At 38.0% G+C, this 20,574-nt stretch overlaps 1 protein-coding gene across 1 annotated transcript in view; it reads right to left on the reverse strand.

Annotated features, from left to right (window-relative positions):
• ALKBH8 (alkB homolog 8, tRNA methyltransferase) overlaps positions 1–20,574 on the reverse strand; it is a 119,326-nt gene that overhangs the window by 17,207 nt on the left and 81,545 nt on the right. Inside the window, exon 10 of the mRNA XM_052653219.1 lies at positions 19,622–19,878. Within this exon, the coding sequence (XP_052509179.1) occupies positions 19,622–19,878 (257 nt within the window). The remainder of the gene's footprint in view (positions 1–19,621; positions 19,879–20,574) is intronic.

Raw genomic sequence — 20,574 nt, forward strand, 5'->3', positions numbered from 1 at the left:
TATTGTTGCTGAAGTTAATTTGTAAATGAGCTCTATTTAATTGGTTTAAAGAAAAGTAGGCACTTAAAAATCAAACAATTCTAAGTCCAAGAGAAATTAAAAGCTAAATGGATTTCAGGTTCATGTGAACTGGGAAATAATAAGGATCAAATTAATACTTGGTATTAATGTTTGTTTGTTGACATGTGTGGGTACTTACATTAACTTTGGTAAATAACAGGACAGGGCTCACATGTGACCACACCAGAGAATCCTTCCCTATTGCCTCAGGTTCTGCCTGTGGTGGAAAGTTCACTGGGATTTTCCCTTTTGGACTAGCCTTGTTATGGATAAGCTTTGTTCCATCTTGTAGACCCCCAAACACCCAGGGTATTTTTAGAAGACTGGGAGACCTTCAACTATGCTTCCATGAAAGCAACTGGTATTTTTCTCTCCGGTGCCCAAACCTTCAGGAAAAAAGAAAAAAAAAAGGGGGGGCAGGGGAGGTGGGGAGTGGTAGGGAAAAAGCCTTTTGAACTCAAGCAAAAAAAAAAAAAAACACTGAGATTTCTGGTTCGGTCTTTATGTAAAAGTTAACAGGTAAAAGGTAAAAGAATTGTTTGAACTGACTTGAAAGTAAGCACTCACAAATTAAATCTAAATATATAGAAAACTGGCCAAGATAAATTTTAGGACTTGTGATCTGGGAGATATTCAGTACTGAACTGATATCTGCTATTGAAGGTGGCTTAAGCTTGTTGGTTTGATTAATATAGATAGGTCTAAAGTTACCAATGTTAAGTATAATATTCCTGTTGTACCTAGGTTTACTAGTGGTCAAATAAAACCTTGTCTGTTACAAATCTGTTGACAAGGCAAGTAACTCAATGTGGAAAAAACTGTAAGGAAACCAAGATATGTGTTTTTAGTAAAAGAAAGTGTGAGAAATAAAAGAATACTGAAAGAGTTATGCATAATCAGGATTTTCTAAGACTGAACTGAATTTAGTTGGGTAAACCAACCTTGTTGAGACTAAGCTAACACTTGGATTTGGCTTTTTCCTTCTGTTCAGAGAAAAGTTTTCTTGGAATGACATTTTTGATAATATGATTTTCAAATCATATTATCAAATATACATTGATAACAGATTATATGAATTTCTTTGCCTTTAAATGATTTGTATTTGCTTTTGAGATCTCTGGTAACTTTTGTTAAGGAATAAGTATGGTCTCACAGTGACTGATCTTATCTAATCAAGTGTTTTTAAACTTTTTGACAAGTTTCCCAAATATCAAATTTTAATTAAAGCTCTTTTGATTTCTGGCTAACTTTGGGGTGTTTCAGAGGACCCCTGAAACACCCCAAAGAGAGAGATTTAATTAGGTTCATTTGGTATGCTGAATTGCATGGGAAGTATTGGTGAGTGAGTAATAAATCGCCTCAGATTATATACTATGGTAAATGTTACTAATACAGCTATCCTAGAAATTATATGGAGTGCCTAAAATTCTGATATGTCCTGGTTAATATGTTATCAGTCATAATTCTAGTTATAATAGTAAAATGCTGTCACAGCCATAACCAAGTTTCTTTGTCAATTGCATTGTAATCAGATTTTAAATGTGCCTTCAAAGTCTTTTGCCATTATAGACAGTTAAGGTTTTATTTTAATGTTTTTGCAAAAATGCTTCCTCCTCAAAAAGATTTATAGAAAGGACTTTTGGATAAATACAAGTTTCTGACTTTCAGCCTATAATGCTGAGCCAGGTAAGAAATTAAAGGATACTAATGGGAAATCTAATGGGACTGCAAGGAGATCCAACCAGTCCATTCTGAAGGAGATCAGCCCTGGGATTTCTTTGGAAGGAATGATGCTAAAGCTGAAACTCCAGTACTTTGGCCACCTCATGCGAAGAGTTGACTCACTGGAAAAAGACTTTGATGCTGGGAGGGATTGGGGGCAGGAGGAGAAGGGGACGACAGAGGATGAGATGGCTGGATGGCATCACTGACTCGATGGACATGAATCTGAGTGAACTCTGGGAGTTGGTGATGGACAAGGAGGCCTGGCGTGCTGCAATTCATGGGGTCGCAAAGTCGGACACAACTGAGCGACTGAACTGAACTGAACTGAATGGGAAATCTGATGGCTTCCCAAATGTTAACAAAAGGACTGAATGAACGGGTGAATATGCTTATAACTTTTATGGTTTTTATCTGAAAAACTACTGGTTTGCACCTGTGTTTTCCAGGTATAAGGAAAACCTTCCCCTCAAACTAATTATGACTTAGAGTAATTTGGTAAATTATACTTTTGCAACTTGAGGCCTTGCCTCCAGGCGCATGCAGAGGCAGCACAGTTCATGTTGAGATATTTACATTACACAAAGACGGCCAAGTAGAAGGGTATGCGCTCATCTTCTCCCGCGAGAACACCAAAATTATGACTAGCTGCTGAACAATCATCGATAGGAGAATGTTGGAACCTACCAAAAAAAGATACCGTACGTCAAAGGGCAAAGGAGAAGCTGCAACAAGATGGCAGGAGGGGCACAATCACATTTAAAATCAAACCTCATACCCACCAGAGAAGCTTGGAAAGCACAAACAAAACCTTGTGTACACAAGAACCGGGGAAAGGAGCAGTGACCCCCACAAGAGACTGAGGCAGACCTGCCTGTGAGTGTTTGAGGGTCTCCTGTGGAGGCCTGGGTTAGCAGTTGCCTGCCATTGGGGACAGGGACTCTAGCAGCAGCAGTCCTAGGAGGTGTGGCATGTGGTATCAGTCCTCCTGGAGGAGGTTGCCATTAGCCCCACCATAGAGCCACAGGGTGAAAGTGAAAGTGAAGTTGCTCAGTCGTGTCCGACTCTTTGCAACTCCATGGACTGTAGCCCACCAGGCTCCTCAGTCCATGGAATTCTCCAGGCAAAAGTACTGGAGTGGGTTGCCATTTCCTTCTCCAGGGGATCTTCCTGCCCCAGGGATCGAACTTGGGTTTCCCGCATTGCAGGCAGACGCTTTACCATCTGAGCCACAGGGTGGGCAATATCAAATTGGAGAACAATTATACCAAAGAAGTTCTGGCACTACTGCAAAAGTTCTAGGCCCCACAACAGACTTCCCAACCTGGAGATCCAACAAAGAGACTGAAAATCCCCAGTGAATTTGACTTTGAAGGTCAGTGGGATTTGATTATAAAATTTCCACAGGACTGGGGAAACAGAGACTCTTTGAGGGCACAAACAAAATATTGTGTACACTGGGGCCAAGGAGAAAGGAGCAGTGAACACATAAGAGACTGACCCAGACTTGCCTGTCAGTGTTTGGGAGTCCCCAGCAGAGGCATTGGGTCGACAGTGGCCTGCTGCCAAGTCAGGGCATTGACAGCAGCAATTCTAAGGGCATGGCATAAATCTTTTTGGAGGAGGTCACCATTATCCTTACTGTAATTTGGCCTGAGGCCAAACTATAGGAAGGGAACACAACCCCACCCATCAGTAGAAAACTGGATTAAATATTTACTGAGCATGGCTTTGCCCACTAGAGCAAGATCCAGTTTTCCTCACAGCCAGTCCCTCCCATCAGGAAGCTTGTATAAACCTCTTATCCTCATCCATCAGAAAGCAGACAGAATGAAAACCACAGTCACAGAAAACTAACCAAAATGATCACATGGACAACAACTTTGTGTAACTTAATGAAACTATTAGCCAAGCCTTGAAGGGCCACCCAAGCAAGACAAATGGGTCATGGTGTAAAGTTCTGACAAAACATGGTCTACTGGAGAAGAATGGCAAATCATTTTGGCATTCCTGCCTTGAGAACCCCATGCACAGTATGGAAAGACAAAAAGATATGTCACTGAAAGATGAACCACCCAGGTCAGTAAGTGTCCAATATTTTACTGGAGAACAGTGGACAAAAAGTTCCAAAAGGAATGACGAAGCTAAGTCAAAACAGAAATAACACCCAGTTGTGGATGTGACTGGTGCTGAAAGTAAAGTCCAATGCTATAAACAATATTGCATAGGAACCTGTAATGTTAGGTCCACGAATCAAGGTAAATTGGAAGTGGTCAAAAAGAGATGACCACCATTTTAGGAACCAGTGAACTAAAATGGACAGGAATGGGCAAATCTAATTCAGATGACCATTATATTTCTTAATGTAAGCAAGAATCCCTTAGAGGAAATGAAGTAGCCCTCATAGTCAACAAAAGTCCAAAATGCAGTACTTAGGTACAATCTCAAAAATGACAGAATGTTCTCCATTTGTTTCCAAAGCAAACCATTCTACCACAGTAATCCAAGTCCATGCCCCAACCACTAAAGCCAAAGAACCTTAAGTTGAACAGTTCTATGAGGACCTATAAGACCTTATAGAACTAATACCTGAAAAAGATGCCTATTTCATCACAGGGTACTGGAATGCAAAAGGAGTAAGTCAAGAGATACCTGGAGTAAGAGGCAAGTTTGGCCTTGAAGTACATAATGAAGCCAGACAAAGGCTAACAGAGTTTTGCCAAAAGTATGCACTGGTCATAGCAAACACCCTCCTCTAACAACACAAGAGACGACTGCCCATCATGAAAAGATGGGCACATAAAGGACAGAAATGGTATGGACCAAACAGAAGCAGAAAAAATTAAGAAGAGGTGGCAAGAATACACATAAGAACTGTATAAATAAGGTTTTCACGTCCCAGATAACCACGATGGTGTGATCACTCACCTTGAGCCAGATATCCTAGAGTGTGAAGTCAAGTGGGCCTTAGGAAGCATGACTATGAACAAAGCTAGTGGAGGTGATGGAATTCCAGTTGAGCTATTTCAAATCCTAAAAGATGATACTGCTAAAGTGCTATATCCAATATGCCAACAAATTTGGAAAACTCAGCAGTGACCACAGGACTGGAAAATGTCAGGTTTCATTCCAATCCCAAAGAAGGGCAATGCCAAATAATGTTCAAACTGTCACACAATTGCACCCATTTCACATGCTAGCAAGATTATGCTCAAAATCCTCAAGCTAGGCTTCAACAGTACATGAACCAAGAATTTCCAGATGTACAAGCTGGACTTAGAAAAAGCAGAAGAACCAGAGATCAAATCGCCAACATCTGCTGGATCACAGATAAAACAAGGGAATTACAGAAAAACATTTACTTCTGCATTATTGACTACACTAAAGCCATTGACTGTGTGGATCAAAACACAGAGTGGAAAATTCTTAAAGAGATGGGACTATCAGACCACCTTACCTGCCTTCTGATAAACTGGTGTGCAGGTCAAGAAACAACAGGTAGAACTGGACATGGAACAATGAACTGGTTCAATATTGGGAAAGGAGTACATCAAGGCTGTACATTGTCACCCTGTTCACTTAATTTATATGCAGAATACATCATGCAAAAAGCATGGCCGAATGAGGCTCAGGCTGGAATCAAGACTGCTAGAAGAAATACCAATAACCTCAGATATGCAGATGGCACCACCCTAATGGCAGAAAGCAAAGAGGAACTAAAGAATCTCTTGATGAAGGTAAAAGAGGAGAGTGAAAAAGCTGGCTTAAAACTCAACATTTAAAAATGAAGATCATGACATCCAGTCCCATCACCTCATGGCAGATGATGGGAAAACAGTGGAAACAGTGACAGACTATTTTCTTGGGCTCCAAAATCACTGCAGATGTTGACTGAAGCTATGAAATTAAAAGATGCTTGCTCCTTGGAAGAAAAGCTATGACAAACTAGACAGCCTATTAAAAGGAGAGGCATCACTTCATTGACAAAAGTCTGTATAGTCAAAGCTATGCTTTTTCCAGTAGTGTATTTGGATGTGAGAGCTGGACCATAAAGAAGGCTGAGAGCCAAAGAATTAATGCTTTCGAAGTGTGGTGCTGGAGAAGACTGTTGAGATTTCCATGGACAGCAAGGAGATCAAACCAGACAATCCTAAAGGAAATCAACTCTAAATAGTCATTAGAAGAAGTGCTGCTGAAGCTGAAGCTCCAATGCTGTGGCCACCTGATGAGAAGAGCCAACTCACTGGAAAAGACCCTATTGCTGGGAAAGATTGAGGGCAGGAGGAAAAGCGGGTGACAGAGGATGAGATGGTTGGATAGCATCACCAACTCACTGTACATGAGTCTGAGCATTCTCTGGGAGATAGAAAAGTCAGGGAAGGCCGGCGTGCTGTAAGTCCATGGAATTGCAAAGAGTTGGACATGAAGGAGCAACTGAACTGAAAGACAACACAAGAAGGCAAAATTGAAACATTTTTACCTTTTCTCTCTATCCTATCTCTCCAGATATTGGAAACTCTGTTTCCAGTAGCTTTTTCAGATAAATTAGAAAAACTATCTCAGTAATGGTCCATATAAAGAAATCTTGCAATTCTGGAGACCAGGAGAAGGGAAGAATTCACCTAGATCTGTTGGGTGAAATCTGTGATAAGCCCTTGGTGTGACTTTCCTAGCCCTGAGTTTTAAGTTCAGTCTGAGACTCTTTATAAAAGTTTCAGTGAAGCAAAGGAAAAAAAAAAAAAAAATATATATATATATATATATATATATGATAGTTATGGTTATATAAACCAACAGGCCAGTTTTATTGAAACCAGGCTTATTTTGCAAACAAACTTGTCCTAATTTAGTTATATGTGTTAAAAATGAGGTTAATTTTAGGGAGAAAAAGATAGTTTGATGAATGTTAAATCCTAGGTTGTTAATTTAGGTCTGTAACTACTAAGACTCATTTCCTAGATAGTTGTTTGCTGTTATGCTACACTAATATATATTGTCACCCTGCTTATTTAACTTATATGCAGAGTACATCATGAGAAATGCTGGGCTGGAAGAAGCACAAGCTGGAATCAAAACTGCCAGGAGAAATATCAATAACCTCAGATATATAGATGATACCACTCTTCTGGCAGAAAGTGAAGAGGAACTAAAAAGCCTCTTGATGAAAGTGAAAGAGGAGAGTGAAAACGTTGGCTTAAAGCTCAACATTCAGAAAACGAAGATCATGGCATCTGGTCTCATCACTTCATGGGAAATAGATGAGGAAACAGTGGAAACAGTAGCTGACTTTATTTTGGGGGGCTCCAAAATCACTGCAGATGATGATTGCAGCCATGAAATTAAAAGACGCTTACTCCTTGGAAGGAAAGTTATGACCAACCTAGATAGCATATTCAAAAGCAGAGATATTACTTTGCCAACAAAGGTCTGTCTAGCCAAGGCTATGGTTTTTCCAGTGGTCATGTATGGATGTGAGAGTTGGACTGTGAAGAAAGCTGAGTGCCGAAGAATTGATGCTTTTGAGCTGTGGTGTTGGAGAAGACTCTTGAGAGTCCCTTGGACCGCAAGGAGATCCAACCAGTCCATTCTAAAGGAGATCAGTCCTGGGTGTTCATTGGAAGGACTGATGCTGAAGCTGAAACTCCAGTACTTTGGCCACATCATGTGAAGAGCTGACTCACTGGAAAAGACTCTGATGCTGGGAGGGATTGGGGGCAGGAGGAGAAGGGGACGACAGAGGATGAGAAGTCTGGATGGCATCACTGACTCGATGGACATGAGTTTGAGTGAACTCCGGGAGTTGGTGATGGACAGGGAGGTCTGGTATGCTGTGATTCATGGGTTGCAAAGAGTCGGACACGACTGAGTGACTGAACTGAACTGAACTGAATATAAAATTTAATTGAATTATTAAAGGATATTCTAAGCTTGTTTCTGAGGCTTATCTCAGTAATCAATCTTTTGACAAAGATGAGATGCCTCACAACCTGCAGCAAGGACTGGAAAAAGACATAACTGGACCATAACTAGAAGACAAGTGTCTAGAGATCTTTGACTATTAAGACCTAATCCAGTAATAGCACGCTGAGTAGCTTTCTCCAGAACGAGGAATGAGTCTTCCTAGCAATGTGGAATGGAATGGTCATGAAATGCCTCCCAAAGTATGGTCAAATTTATTACCATGAAGGGGTCCTCTATTGGCACTTGCAAAGGGCATTTGCCATCTGCCTCTGCAGAGACTGAATCCTCTGTTGCTACAGCTGTTGACTTTCACAGTCTGAAGGGAATTCAGGGTGGAGAGTGAGGCACTCTGTGCTCCAAGGAAATTGGTGGAACAAGTCTTTAGACAGATATTTTCAGAACTGATTTCATGATCCTTATCTCCTCAGATCTAGAAAAGCACTAAATCCCTTCATGGTGACATCACTTCCTCATGACTAGCAGAAAACCTTTTGTAAGGTAAGCACTGGATTGCACTGAACTCCCCTTTCACCAAAATAATATATATTGAGCTTCTTTCACTACCAATTTGGGGCAGTTTCTCAGCTATCTGAGATACTGTTTCTGGAGCTGCAGTCTTCATTTTGCCCCAAATAAAACCTAACTTGCATTCTCACATTGTACATATTTTTCTAGTTGACAAAAGTGAGACAAAGTGAGATGGCAGAGAAATATGTTCCAGATAAAGGAACAAGATAAAAACTGAGAAAAACAAGTGGAGAGACAGGCAATCTACCCAAAAAAGAGTCCAGAGTAATGATAGTAAAGATGATCCAAGATCTTGGAAAAAGAATGGAGGCACAAACTGAGGAGATACAAGAAACATCCAACAGGCACTTCCCTGGTGGTCAGTGGTTAAGAATATGGCTGCCAATGCAGGGGACATGGGTTTGATCCCTAGCCTGGGAAGATCCTACATGCTGCAGAGCAACTAAGACTATGCACCACAGCTACTGAATCCCTTGCACCTGTGCTCTGCAACCAGATAAGCCACTGCAATGAGAAGTCCGTGCATTGCAATGAACAGTAGCCCCTGCTCACTGCAATTAGACAAAGTACAAAGATCCAAAACCTATGGGTAGCAGCAAAAGCAGTTCTAAAAGGGAAGTTTATAGCAATACAATCTTACTTCAAGAAAGAGAAAAATCTCAAATAAACCTAACTTTAAACAATTAGAGAAAGAAGAACAAACAAAACCCAAAGTTAGTGGAAGGGAAAAAATCATACAGATCAGAGCAGGAATAAATGAAATAGATGAAGAAAGAGAAAAAAAATCAATGAAACTAAAAGCTGGTTCTTTGAGAAGATAAAAAAAATTGATAAACCTTTAGCCAGATTTATCAAGGAAAAAAGGAGAAAGGACTCAAAACAATAAAATTAGAAATGGGGAAAAAATCACAACTAGTATCACAGAAATCCAAAGGCTCCTAACAGACTGCTGCTGCTGTTGCTGCTACTAAGTTGCTTCAGTCATGTCCAACTCTGTGCGACCCCATAGATGGCAGCCCACCAGGCGCCCCCGTCCTTGGGATTCTCCAGGCAAGAACACTGGAGTGGGTTGCCATTTCCTTCTCCAATGCATGAAAGTGAAAAGTGAAAGTGAAGTTGCTCAGTCGTGTCAGACTACTACAATTAAATAAACTCAAAATGGATTAAAGACCTAAATGTAAAACCAGATACTATAAAACTCTTACACACACACACACACACACACACACACACACACACACAACCAGGCAAAACACTCTTTGATATAAATTGCAGCCCTATCTTTTTGGATCCACCACCAAGAATAATGAAAACAAACAAACAAACAAAAGTAAACAAATGGGACCTAATTAAACTTAATAGTTTTTGGACACAAAGGAAACCATAAACAAAATAAGAAGACAGCTCAGAGAATGGGAGAAAATATTTGCAAATGAAGCAACCAACAAGGTATTTTGTATATCTCAAAAAAAAAAAAAAATCCTGACAATATATTTTGTATATCTCAAAAATATACAAACATCTCAGGCATCTCAATATCCAAAGAACAAACAACTGAATTAAAAAATTGGGCAGAAAATCTAAGTAGACATTTCCATACAGATAGACAAAAAGCACAAGAAAAGATGGTCAACATCACTAATAATCAGAGAAATACAAATCAAAACTATAATGAGGTATCACCTCACACCAGTCAGAATGGCTGTCATTAAAAAGTCTATGAACAATAAAGGTTAGAGTGTGGAGGAAAGAGAACTCTCCTACACTATTGTTGGGAGCGTAAATTGGCATAGCCACTTTCAAGAAGAGTACAGAAGTTACTTAAAAAAATAAAAATAGAACAACTATATGATCCAGCAATCCTTCTCTTGGGCATATATCAGAGAAAACCATAATTCAAAAAGATACATGCACCTTGATGTTCATTGCAGCATTATTTACAATAGCCAAGATGTGGAAACAACCCCAACATTCACAACATACAAATGGATAAGGAAGATGTGGTGTGTATATAAAAATGTTGGTGTGTGTATATATATTTATATATATATATGTATGTTTGTGTGTGTATATATATATACAAACACACAGCAGAATATTACTCAGCCATAAAAATGAAATAATGCCATTTGTGGCAACATGAATGAACCTAGAGGTTTATCATACTAAGTGAAGTAAGTCAGAAAGATAAATATATATATATTATTAAATACAATGTATATGTAAAATTCTTTTTAACGATACAAGTAAACTTATTTATAAAACAGAAACAGATTCACAGACTTAGAAAACAAACTTATGATTTCCAAAAGGGAAACATGGGAGGAGGGACAACTGAGGAGGTTGGGATTAACAGATACACACTCTCAATATATATAAAATAGAAAACCAACAGAAATCTACTCAATCCTCTGTAATAACCTACTGGGAGAAGAATCTGAAAAGGAATAGATATATGTACATGAATAACTGAATCACTCTGCTTTGCACCTGAAACTACCACAACATTATAAATCAACTACAATCCAACATAAATTTTTTAAAAAACACACAAGTAAACAATGTACTTAACTCTTCCATCATCTATTTTATACATATGTCAGTCCTAATTTCCCAGTTCTTCCCACCCTCCCCTTCCCTGCCTCCACCCAGTGTCTACACGCTCATTATCTACGTCTGCATCTCTATTCCTATTCTGCACATCTACTATTTTTCTAGATTCCACATATATGCATTAATATGATACTTGTTTTTCTTTTTCTGACTTACTTCACTCTGTATGACAGACTCTAAGTCCATCCACATCTCTACAAATGACCCAATTTCATTTCTTTTCATGGCTGCATACTATTCCATTGGATATATATATCACATCTTCCTTCATCTGTTAATGGACATTTAGGTTGCTTCCATGTCTTGGCTATTGTAAATAGTGCTGCAATGAATACTGGGGTACATTAACATAACATCATAAAGCAACTATACTTCAATAAAAAATGTACTTAACTCTGATAATACACTATGAGTCATATATTATTATTACTACATTCCTGATGAGGAAACTCTATCTCAAAGAATATAAGTAATTTGCCCTAAGTTGAGCAGTAGTAAAGTGGATGCAAGGATTTAAACCCAGGTCTGTTACACTCTAAAAATTCATGTTCTTCCTCTTGTCATATTGTATTTAATATACATGTTCAATACAGTGTTATTTAATCGCTCCAAACTGAACATAACCAAATGTCAAGTTATAGACACGTCTTAGAATATTATAAAGTCCAGGAACTAAGACTACATATCAAGACAGAAATATTAAGTGATATATTTGATTATCAAATTGTATATATACTCACGACTACATTAAACAAAATATTGGAAAGAAAACACTAAAAGGATATCCTCACAATAAACTTGTTTATTAGGGGACTAGGATTATAAGGGAATATATTTTACTTCACCCATTTTCTAAGTTGTGCTTATACTGTTTTTATTTCTTAAAAATATACAGCACATGAGCCACCTTCTCAAGTCTAGCTCCCACTGGTTCTGCGTTTTTTTTTCTGTGCAATCTGCCTTAGTTTTTGTTAAGCCAGCATTTTGTGGGCATAGACTAAGAGATTGTGGCGCAGGAAGAAGGAATGTTATTTCTGGCATGCTGGATTTAAATACCAAACTAAGCAGTGTTTTCTGAGTGTGGGTCCCTACAGTCCCCTCCAAGGCAGGCACCCTGGGAAATTGGTTTCGGCAGGGGACAGTCTGGGAACAGACCATCCAGCCTCTCCCATCTCCACTCTACTGGGGTCAGCATGAATTAGAAGGAGAGGTACCATGTCTCAGTTTCAGATGCTGTTCTCCAAATGGTCAGCCATGAGATCCGGAGCAGAGTTGGGGACTGTGGATGAAAAATCACTAAGAGGAAACATCAGGGCATTCCGGCTAAACCAACTTAACAAGGGTCATTGAAGATGACAGCATTATCCATCTAGCTGCTCAGAACATAAAGCCAGGCATCTGACTCCTCATTCTCTGGGGGACCTCACATCTAATCCATAACAAATACTACTAACTCTAGAAACAAATGACTATGAAAACATGACAACTCAAAACCTATGGGATGCAGCAAAAGCAGTTCTAAGTGGGAAGTTTATAGCAATACAATCCTACCTCAAGAAACAAGAAAAATACTGAATAGCCAACCTAACTTTACACCTAAAACAACTGGAAAAAGAAGAACACAAAAACCTCAAAATTAGTAGAAGGAAAGAAATCATAAAGATCAGAGCAGAAATAAATGGGAAAAAAATGAAAGAAACAATAGTAAAGCTTAATAAAACCAAAAGCTGGTTCTTTGAGAAGATAAACAAAATTGACAAGCCTTTAGCCAGACTCATCAAGAAAAAGAGAGAGAAGAATCAAATCAACAAAATTAGAAGTGAAAAAGGAGAGGTTACAACAGACATTGCAGAAATACAAAGATTATAAGAGACTATTCAGTTCAGTCAGAGAAGGCGATGGCACCCCACTCCAGTACTCTTGCCTGGAAAATCCCATGGACAGAGGAGCCTGGTAGGCTGCAGTCCATGGGGTCGCTAAGAGTTGGACACGACTGAGCGAATTCCGTTTCACTTTTCACTTTCATGCATTGGAGAAGTAAATGGCAACCCACTCCAGTGTTCTTGCCTGGAGAATCCCAGGGACGGAGGAGCCTGGTGGGCTGCCGTCTCTGGGATCGCACAGAGTCGGACATGACTGAAGCGACTTAGCAACAGCAGCAGCAGCAGCATTCAGCTCAGTTTAGCTGCTCAGTCATGTCCAACTCTTTGGGACCCTACGAACTGCAGCACGCCAGGCCTCCCTGTCCATCACCAACTCCCAGAGTCCACCCAAACCAATGTCCATTGTGTCAGTGATGCCATCCAACCATCTCATCCTCTGTCGTCCCCTTCTCCTGCCCTCAATCTTTCCCAGCAACAGCTATATGGCAATAAAATGGATAGTTTAGAAGAAATGGACAGATTCTTAGAAAAGTTCAATCTTCCAAGACTGAACCAGGAAGAAATAGAAATTATGAAAAACACAATTACAAGCACTGAAATTGAAGCTGTGATCAAAAATCTCCCAAAAAACAAAAGCCCAGGACCAGATGGCTTCACAAGAGATTCTATCAAACATTTAGAGAAGTGCTAATGCCTATTCTTCTAAAACTCTTCCAAAAAATTGCAGAGGAAGGAACACTTCTAAACTCATTCTACGAGGACACCATCACCCTGATACCAAAACCAGACAAAGACAATACAAAAAAAGAAAACTACAGGCTAATATCACTGATGAGCATAGATGCAAAAATCCTCAACAAAATTTTAGCAAACAGAATTCAGCAACATATTCAAAAGCTCATACACCATGATCAAGTTGGGTTTATTCCAGGAATGCAAGGATTCAATATATGCAAATCAATCAATGTGATACATCATATTAACAAACTGAAAGATAAAAACCATACGATAATCTCAATAGATGTGGAAAAAGTCTTTGACAAAATTCAGCACCCATTTATGAATAAATCTCTTTCAAAAATGGGCATAGAAGGAACCTACCTCAACTTGGTAAAGGCCATGTAAGTTAAGCCTACAGCAAACATTATTCTCAATGGTAAAAAACTGAAAGCATTCCCTAGTCGAAGATCAGGAACAAGACAAGGGTGTCCACTTTCACCACTATTATTCAACATAGTTCTGGAAGTCCTAGCTACAGCAATCAGAGAAGAAAAATAAATAAAAGGAATCCAGACTGGAAAAGAAGTAAAGCTCTCACTGTTTGCAGATGACATGATACTGTACATAGAAAACCCTAAAGACAGTATCAGAAAATTACTAGAGCTGATCAGTGAGTTTAGCAAAGTTGTGGGATACAAAATCAATACACAGAAATCACTTGCATTTCTATATACTAACAATGAAACATCACAGAAATTAAGGAATCAATGCCATTTACCACTGCAACAAAAAGAATTAAATATCTAGGAATAAACTTACCTAAGGAGACAAAAGAACTGTACATAGAAAAGTATAAGACACTAATGAAAGAAATCAAAGTGGAAATAATCAGATGGAGAGATATTCCATGTTCCTGGGTAGGAAGAATCAATACTGTGAAAATGACTATACTACCAAATGCAATCTACAGAGTCAATGCGATCCCTATCAAATTACCAATGGCATTTTTCACAGAACTAGAAGAAAAAATTTCACAATTCATATGGAAACACAAAAGACCCCAAATATCCAAAGCAGTCATGAGAATGCAACTGGAGGAATCAACCCTCCTGACATCAGATTATACTACAAAGCTACAGCCATCAAGACAGTATGGTACTGGCACAAAAACAGAAATACAGACCATTGGAACAAGATAGAAAGCCCAGAAATAAACCCATGCACCTATAGGTACCTTATTTTCAACAAAGGAAGCAAGACTATACAATAGGGAAAAGATAGCCTCTTCAATAAATGGTGCTGGGAAAACTGGACAGCTACATGTAAAAGAATGAAATTAGAACACTTCCTAACACCAAACACAAAGATAAACTCAAAATGGATGAAAGACCTAAATGTAAGAACAGAAACCACAAAACTCTTAGAGGAAAACATAGGTAGAACACTTGATGACATAAATCAAAGCAAGATCCTCTATGACCTACCCCCTAGAGTAACAGAAATAAAAACTAAAGTAAAAAAGTGGGACCTGATTAAACTTAAAAGGTTTTGCACAGCTAAGGAAACTATAAGCAAGGTGAAAAAATAACCATCAGAATGGGAGAAAATAATAGCAAATGAAAAATCTGACAAAGGATTAACGTCCAAAACATACAAGCAGCTCATATAACTCAATGCCAGAAAAACAAACCAATCAAAAAGTGGGAAAAAGACCTAAACAGACATTTCTCCAAAGAAAACATACAGATGGCTAACAAACACATGAAAAGATGCTCAACATCACTCATTATTAGAGAAAAGCAAATCAAAACTACAATGAGATATCACCTTATACTGGTCAGAATGGCCATCATCAAAAAGTCTACAAACAATAAATTTTGGAGAGGGTGTGGAGAAAAGGGAATGCTGTTGCACTGTTGATGGGAATAAAAATTGATACAGCCACTATGGAAGACAGTATGGAGATTCCTTAAAAAACCAGGAATAAAACCAGCAATCCCACTTCTAGGCATATACCGTGAGGAAACCAAAATCAAAAAAGACTCATGTATCCCATTGTTCATTGAAGCACTATTTACAATAGCTAGAATATGGAAGCAACCTAGATGTCCATCAACAGATGAATGGATAAAAACGTTGTGGTATGCATACACAATAGAATATTACTCAGCCATAGAAAGGAACACATTTGAGTCAGTTCTGATGAGGTGGATGAACCTAGAATCTATTATACAGAGTGAAGTGAGTCAGAAAGAGAAAGATAAATACCGTATTCTAATGCATATATATGGAATCTAGAAAAATGGTACTGAAGAATTTATTTATAGGACAGAAGTGGAGAAACAGACATAGAGAGTAGACTTATGGACAGGGGGGAAGGGAAGGAGAGGGTGAGATGTATGGAAAGAGTAACATGGAAACTTACATTACCATATGTAAAATAGATAGCCAACAGGAATTTGCTGTATGGCTCAGGAAACTCAAACAGGGGCTCTGTATCAACCTTGAGGGGTAGGATGGGGCAGGAGATGGGAGGGAGGTTCAAAAGGGAGGGAATATATGTATATCTATGGCTGATTCATATTGAGGTTTGACAGAAAACAATAAAATTCTATAAAGCAATTATCCTTCAATAAAAAATAAATTTAAAAAAGAGAGCATATTAAGAACTACTGAGAAAACATGCAATTATAGGAAAATCAGATTGTCAACATATAGTTTAAAGGGCAGAGGAATAAGCAAAGGCATAAAGTACAATGAAAAGATCATATTAAACTCTTGATCTGAATTCTGTCTTGAGTAATAATTAGCTAATCTCTCAGAGCCTCTGTTTTCTCATTATAAAAATACTTGCTTTTCAGGGTTAGCATGACAATCAAAAGATGATTCATATTAAATATTGAAATAACCATAAAAGCACTATGCAAAAGCTAGTTATTATTGCTATATGAAACAAAGGATGCACAAGATTCTTGTCCTGAATTCTAGATATGAAGAAAAGTCCATGTAACATACTCTGAGTTAGTGTACCACACTGAGTTAAAAAGACCATGCATTTTGAGGTTGTCACATTTCCTTCAAGATTACAGATCACATCATATATATATAGTCTGGTGTTCTTCAATTTCATGTAAGAAATTGAAGGTGAATTTACAGATTTGCTTCTCACTATTCAAAAACCATTAATAAGTTTCTATTATGTATAAGTAAGTGGACATCAGACAGCCCTGCTGTGTCTGAGCTAACAGCCTGGTGCTGTCACCATAGCTAGTCTCTAAGGTATCTCTCTTATTAGAATGCCACAAACTATGAAATCTCCAGTTGGAGATGAGGTTAAAACTTGTCCTGATACCTTGTAATCTTGAGCATGTCATAACCTGATCAAGTGTCAGTTTTCTCACTTCCTCATTATAGCACTTAGCACACAGCGGGTACTTGACACTTTAGTTCCTTTCTGTTCCTTCCTGTACTGGGCAGTCAACAGTTAAAAAGCAAAGCCAAACAAAAACAGAGATGTATGAAAGAAACCTATATAATCATATCTTCAATTCTTACCATTATAAATAGACACCTGACATTATCATTATTTTACTAAATTTGCAATCCCAACTATTTATAACAACCAAGAAAGTTCATACCAAATATTAATTATTTATCTAAGAAATACATCTGGACTAAAAGTACTTTAAGAACAATGCAGAAAACATCACTCGGTAAATAAGCTCGGCCAAGCTCTGGGTATGCATATCTCATCTATTATTGGTATAATTATAAAGCCCATAAGTTCCCTGAAGGTATAAAATCTTTTTTGTAAATTTTAACTCTGAAAATAAAGCCAACAGCTAATGCTGATGCTAGGAATGAGAAAGTCTGAAAAAAAAGTGTTTCTTAACCAGAATATAGAAATTTTGAGTTAAATAGCAAAAGAAAAAGTGCATGCATACCTAGGATCAGAAAAGAACAGATTTACTTCTAAAAGAAATGAATAGTTGTTCATAAAACTATTTCTAAGAGAACCCAAGCTAGGATTTTAAAAATATATTTTGTTAGAAATTATATAAAACAGTGATACTAAAAATTTTTTAGATTCTGAAACTATCCTACATTAGAATAGTTAAAATAATGTCTCAGATCACATCATCTCATGAATGTCAAGAAATGCATGTGTTTTCATGCTCAAAGATGCTGTTCAAAATACACTCAGATATCATTGCTCCATCCAGGCTGGAGCCTCGGCAGCTTAAAAAGGTAGGTTTCTCTTTTATCATACATAATTCCGTTTCTTGTATAATGAAAACCCTAACTCCAACCCAGACAAGTAGTTTTCATTCATTCATGACAACATCTACTGAGCCTTCTCTAAGGTCAGAAAATGGCAGTAGAAGAGCAGAAAGAAAAGAATACACGCAGCCTGCCACAGATGAAATGAATGCAGATAATGGAGAGTGAGGGCACTTATGATTTTCTAATTCTCCTGAATATGTTCCTTCTTGAATCAGCTTCAGATTCTTGGTTCAGATTATCAAGAAATCATTTGTCTCAACTGTAAAAGGATAATGTTATCATACGACTGAATCAGTATGGCTGACTTCAACCTAGTTTCACTGTCACAAATGACACCTGACTAGATAAAGCCACAGATTATCATCAAGAAAGTGTAAAAGCAGAATTCAGTGAAAAACATTTTTGGACAGTCCCTTAAGATTAAAACATCAGAAGATATATTGTTTGAAACTATGGTTAGAGCTGTGACAAATCTAAAACCTATTTCCTCTTCAAAATGAACCAAGTTAATTCACAAGACCTTATTCTTTATAAATTCAAATTTAGTTGTAAACATAATGGCAATATATGAACACTTATGTCTTATTTTGATGAAAAGCAATTCGTCTGCCTCTTAATGAATAAAGTCTACCTTTCCTCAACTGCAGTATTACCTTTCTTTATGTAGGTGTATAGTATCTAGGATGAGGTAAAGATTACAAGCAATCTGACATACTACAACAGCCCATGAGTGAACTGCTCTCATTCTCCTTACATAATCCCCTTACTCTAGTCCTTCCTTCCCTAACTTTGAGAAAGGGAAGCTCCAATCCTCAGGAAGTAGTATTGACAGGAGTATTTACAAACAACGCACTAATGCATGGAGAACTTCCTACTTCCTAACATAGCAGGAGAAAAAAAGGGATCCCTAAGGAAAGGAAATTGTAAAAACTGAAAACTCTGGCATCAGAAGAGAAGTGGGTTCAATCCTAGATTGAGCACTATAACCTTGGTCAAATTTTTAATCTACCTGAGGCTTAATTTTCTCAACAGAAAGACAATAAATACTAACCCTTTTTTCTATGAGTAAAAGAATACTAGATTTGGAGTCATAAGGCATGGGCTTAAGTTCTAGTTATCTCCTCTAAGACAGGGAAAGGCTACCCACTCCAGTATTCAGGCCTGGAGAATTCCATGAACTACACAGCCCATGGGGTTGCAAAGAGTCAGACACAACTGGGCGACTTTCACTTCTTAGTCGCTCAGTCATGTTTGACTCTTTGCAACCCCATGGACTGTAGCCTGCCAGGCTCCTCTGTCCCTGGGGATTCTCCAGGCAAGAATACTGGAGTGGGTTGCCATGCCCTCCTCCAGGGGATCTTCCCAAGCCAGGGATCAAACCCAGGTCTCCCGCATTGCAGGCAAATTCTTCACTGTCTGAGCCACCAGGGAAGCCCAATAATACAATACCAAGGAAATAATATAAAAACTCTGTGAGACTCAATTTCTTCAATTATTAAAGATGGATCAAAGTATCTATACTTCTTATGAGGAACTAAGCAAAGAAAATGTTTCCTATAAATAAAAATCCTTTTTATAACCTGTAAAGAGTTATATAAGATAGTTTTACTGATAAAGTAATCTTCTTAGAAAGCATAATCTAAAGAGAACAAAAAGCCAAAAAACTATAAATAATATAATGCCTATAAATTTCTAGGGGAATAAAAAAGAATAAGAATGTTCATTAATTTTCAACTTGGTGGTTATAAATTTTCTGCAATGACCTAAAAACACATCATTATAACATGAGGAAGGTGATGATAACCTTAAGAAATAAAGCAAAAATAAAGCCAGAAAAGATAATTACTTGCCATATATAACTCCTTATTGATGCCAAGATACTTTCCATTTCCACATCCAATATCAGCAACTAATGAACCACTCGGCAAAGCTTTCAAAAACTCTACTATATGTGGCCAGGGGGTGTGTCTCGTGCTGCTGAAGTGCCTAGCAATTTCTTCATAAACCCGATGGACATAATCTTGCTCTAGTTGTAAGGCTTCTTTATCACTCTCTGGAAATGATGCAGGAGTCTCCTTCATCTGGCTATCACAGACCAAAGGGTAACCTAATGAAAAAAATAAAGCAATATAAATCATTTATTTATTTATTTTTAGGCCATGCCATGTGGCATGTGGGATCTTAGTTCCCCCGAACAGAGACTGAGTCCATGCCTCCTGCATTGGAAGTGCAGAGTCTTAACCACTGGATTGCCAGGGAAGTCCCTAAACCATTATTTTTATCCAAATGAATCATAAAGTTATGACTGCTTTCACAAAAGGCAAATCAATCCACATTTGATGACTAGGGATAAGTAGGTTCTTATTTATCATTTTAAAAAAGTAGTTCTTACCAGTTATATATGTGAAGGGTCTAATATAAAAAGGGGTAAATCCATCTGCAACAAAACATGACTGTAATTCTGCATGCCTTATATTGAAGATGCTTATTTCATCTTTGGATTAAGGGTCCTGTTCAAGAAAGGATCTTGATGGGCCTGGCCTAACCTGAAGAAACTTAGCAATTAACAGGATTTAGGGGTCTTGTCTTAGTAGGAGTTCTGGGGACCCTAATACTCTCAGAAGAAGAACCAGACCTAGAAACAGTGTGTGATTTGGTAATAATCACAAGATTTAATAAATACTATTTGAAGTGGTTTATATATATTGTCTCACAGTAATACTGTGAGATAGGAACCAGCACATTCATTTTACAGATGAGGAAACTGACACAGAACATTAAATAATGATACTAAAGTGACAAA

The sequence above is a fragment of the Budorcas taxicolor genome, chromosome 15 (assembly GCF_023091745.1).
Source record: "Budorcas taxicolor isolate Tak-1 chromosome 15, Takin1.1, whole genome shotgun sequence".
NCBI lineage: Eukaryota > Metazoa > Chordata > Mammalia > Artiodactyla > Bovidae > Budorcas > Budorcas taxicolor.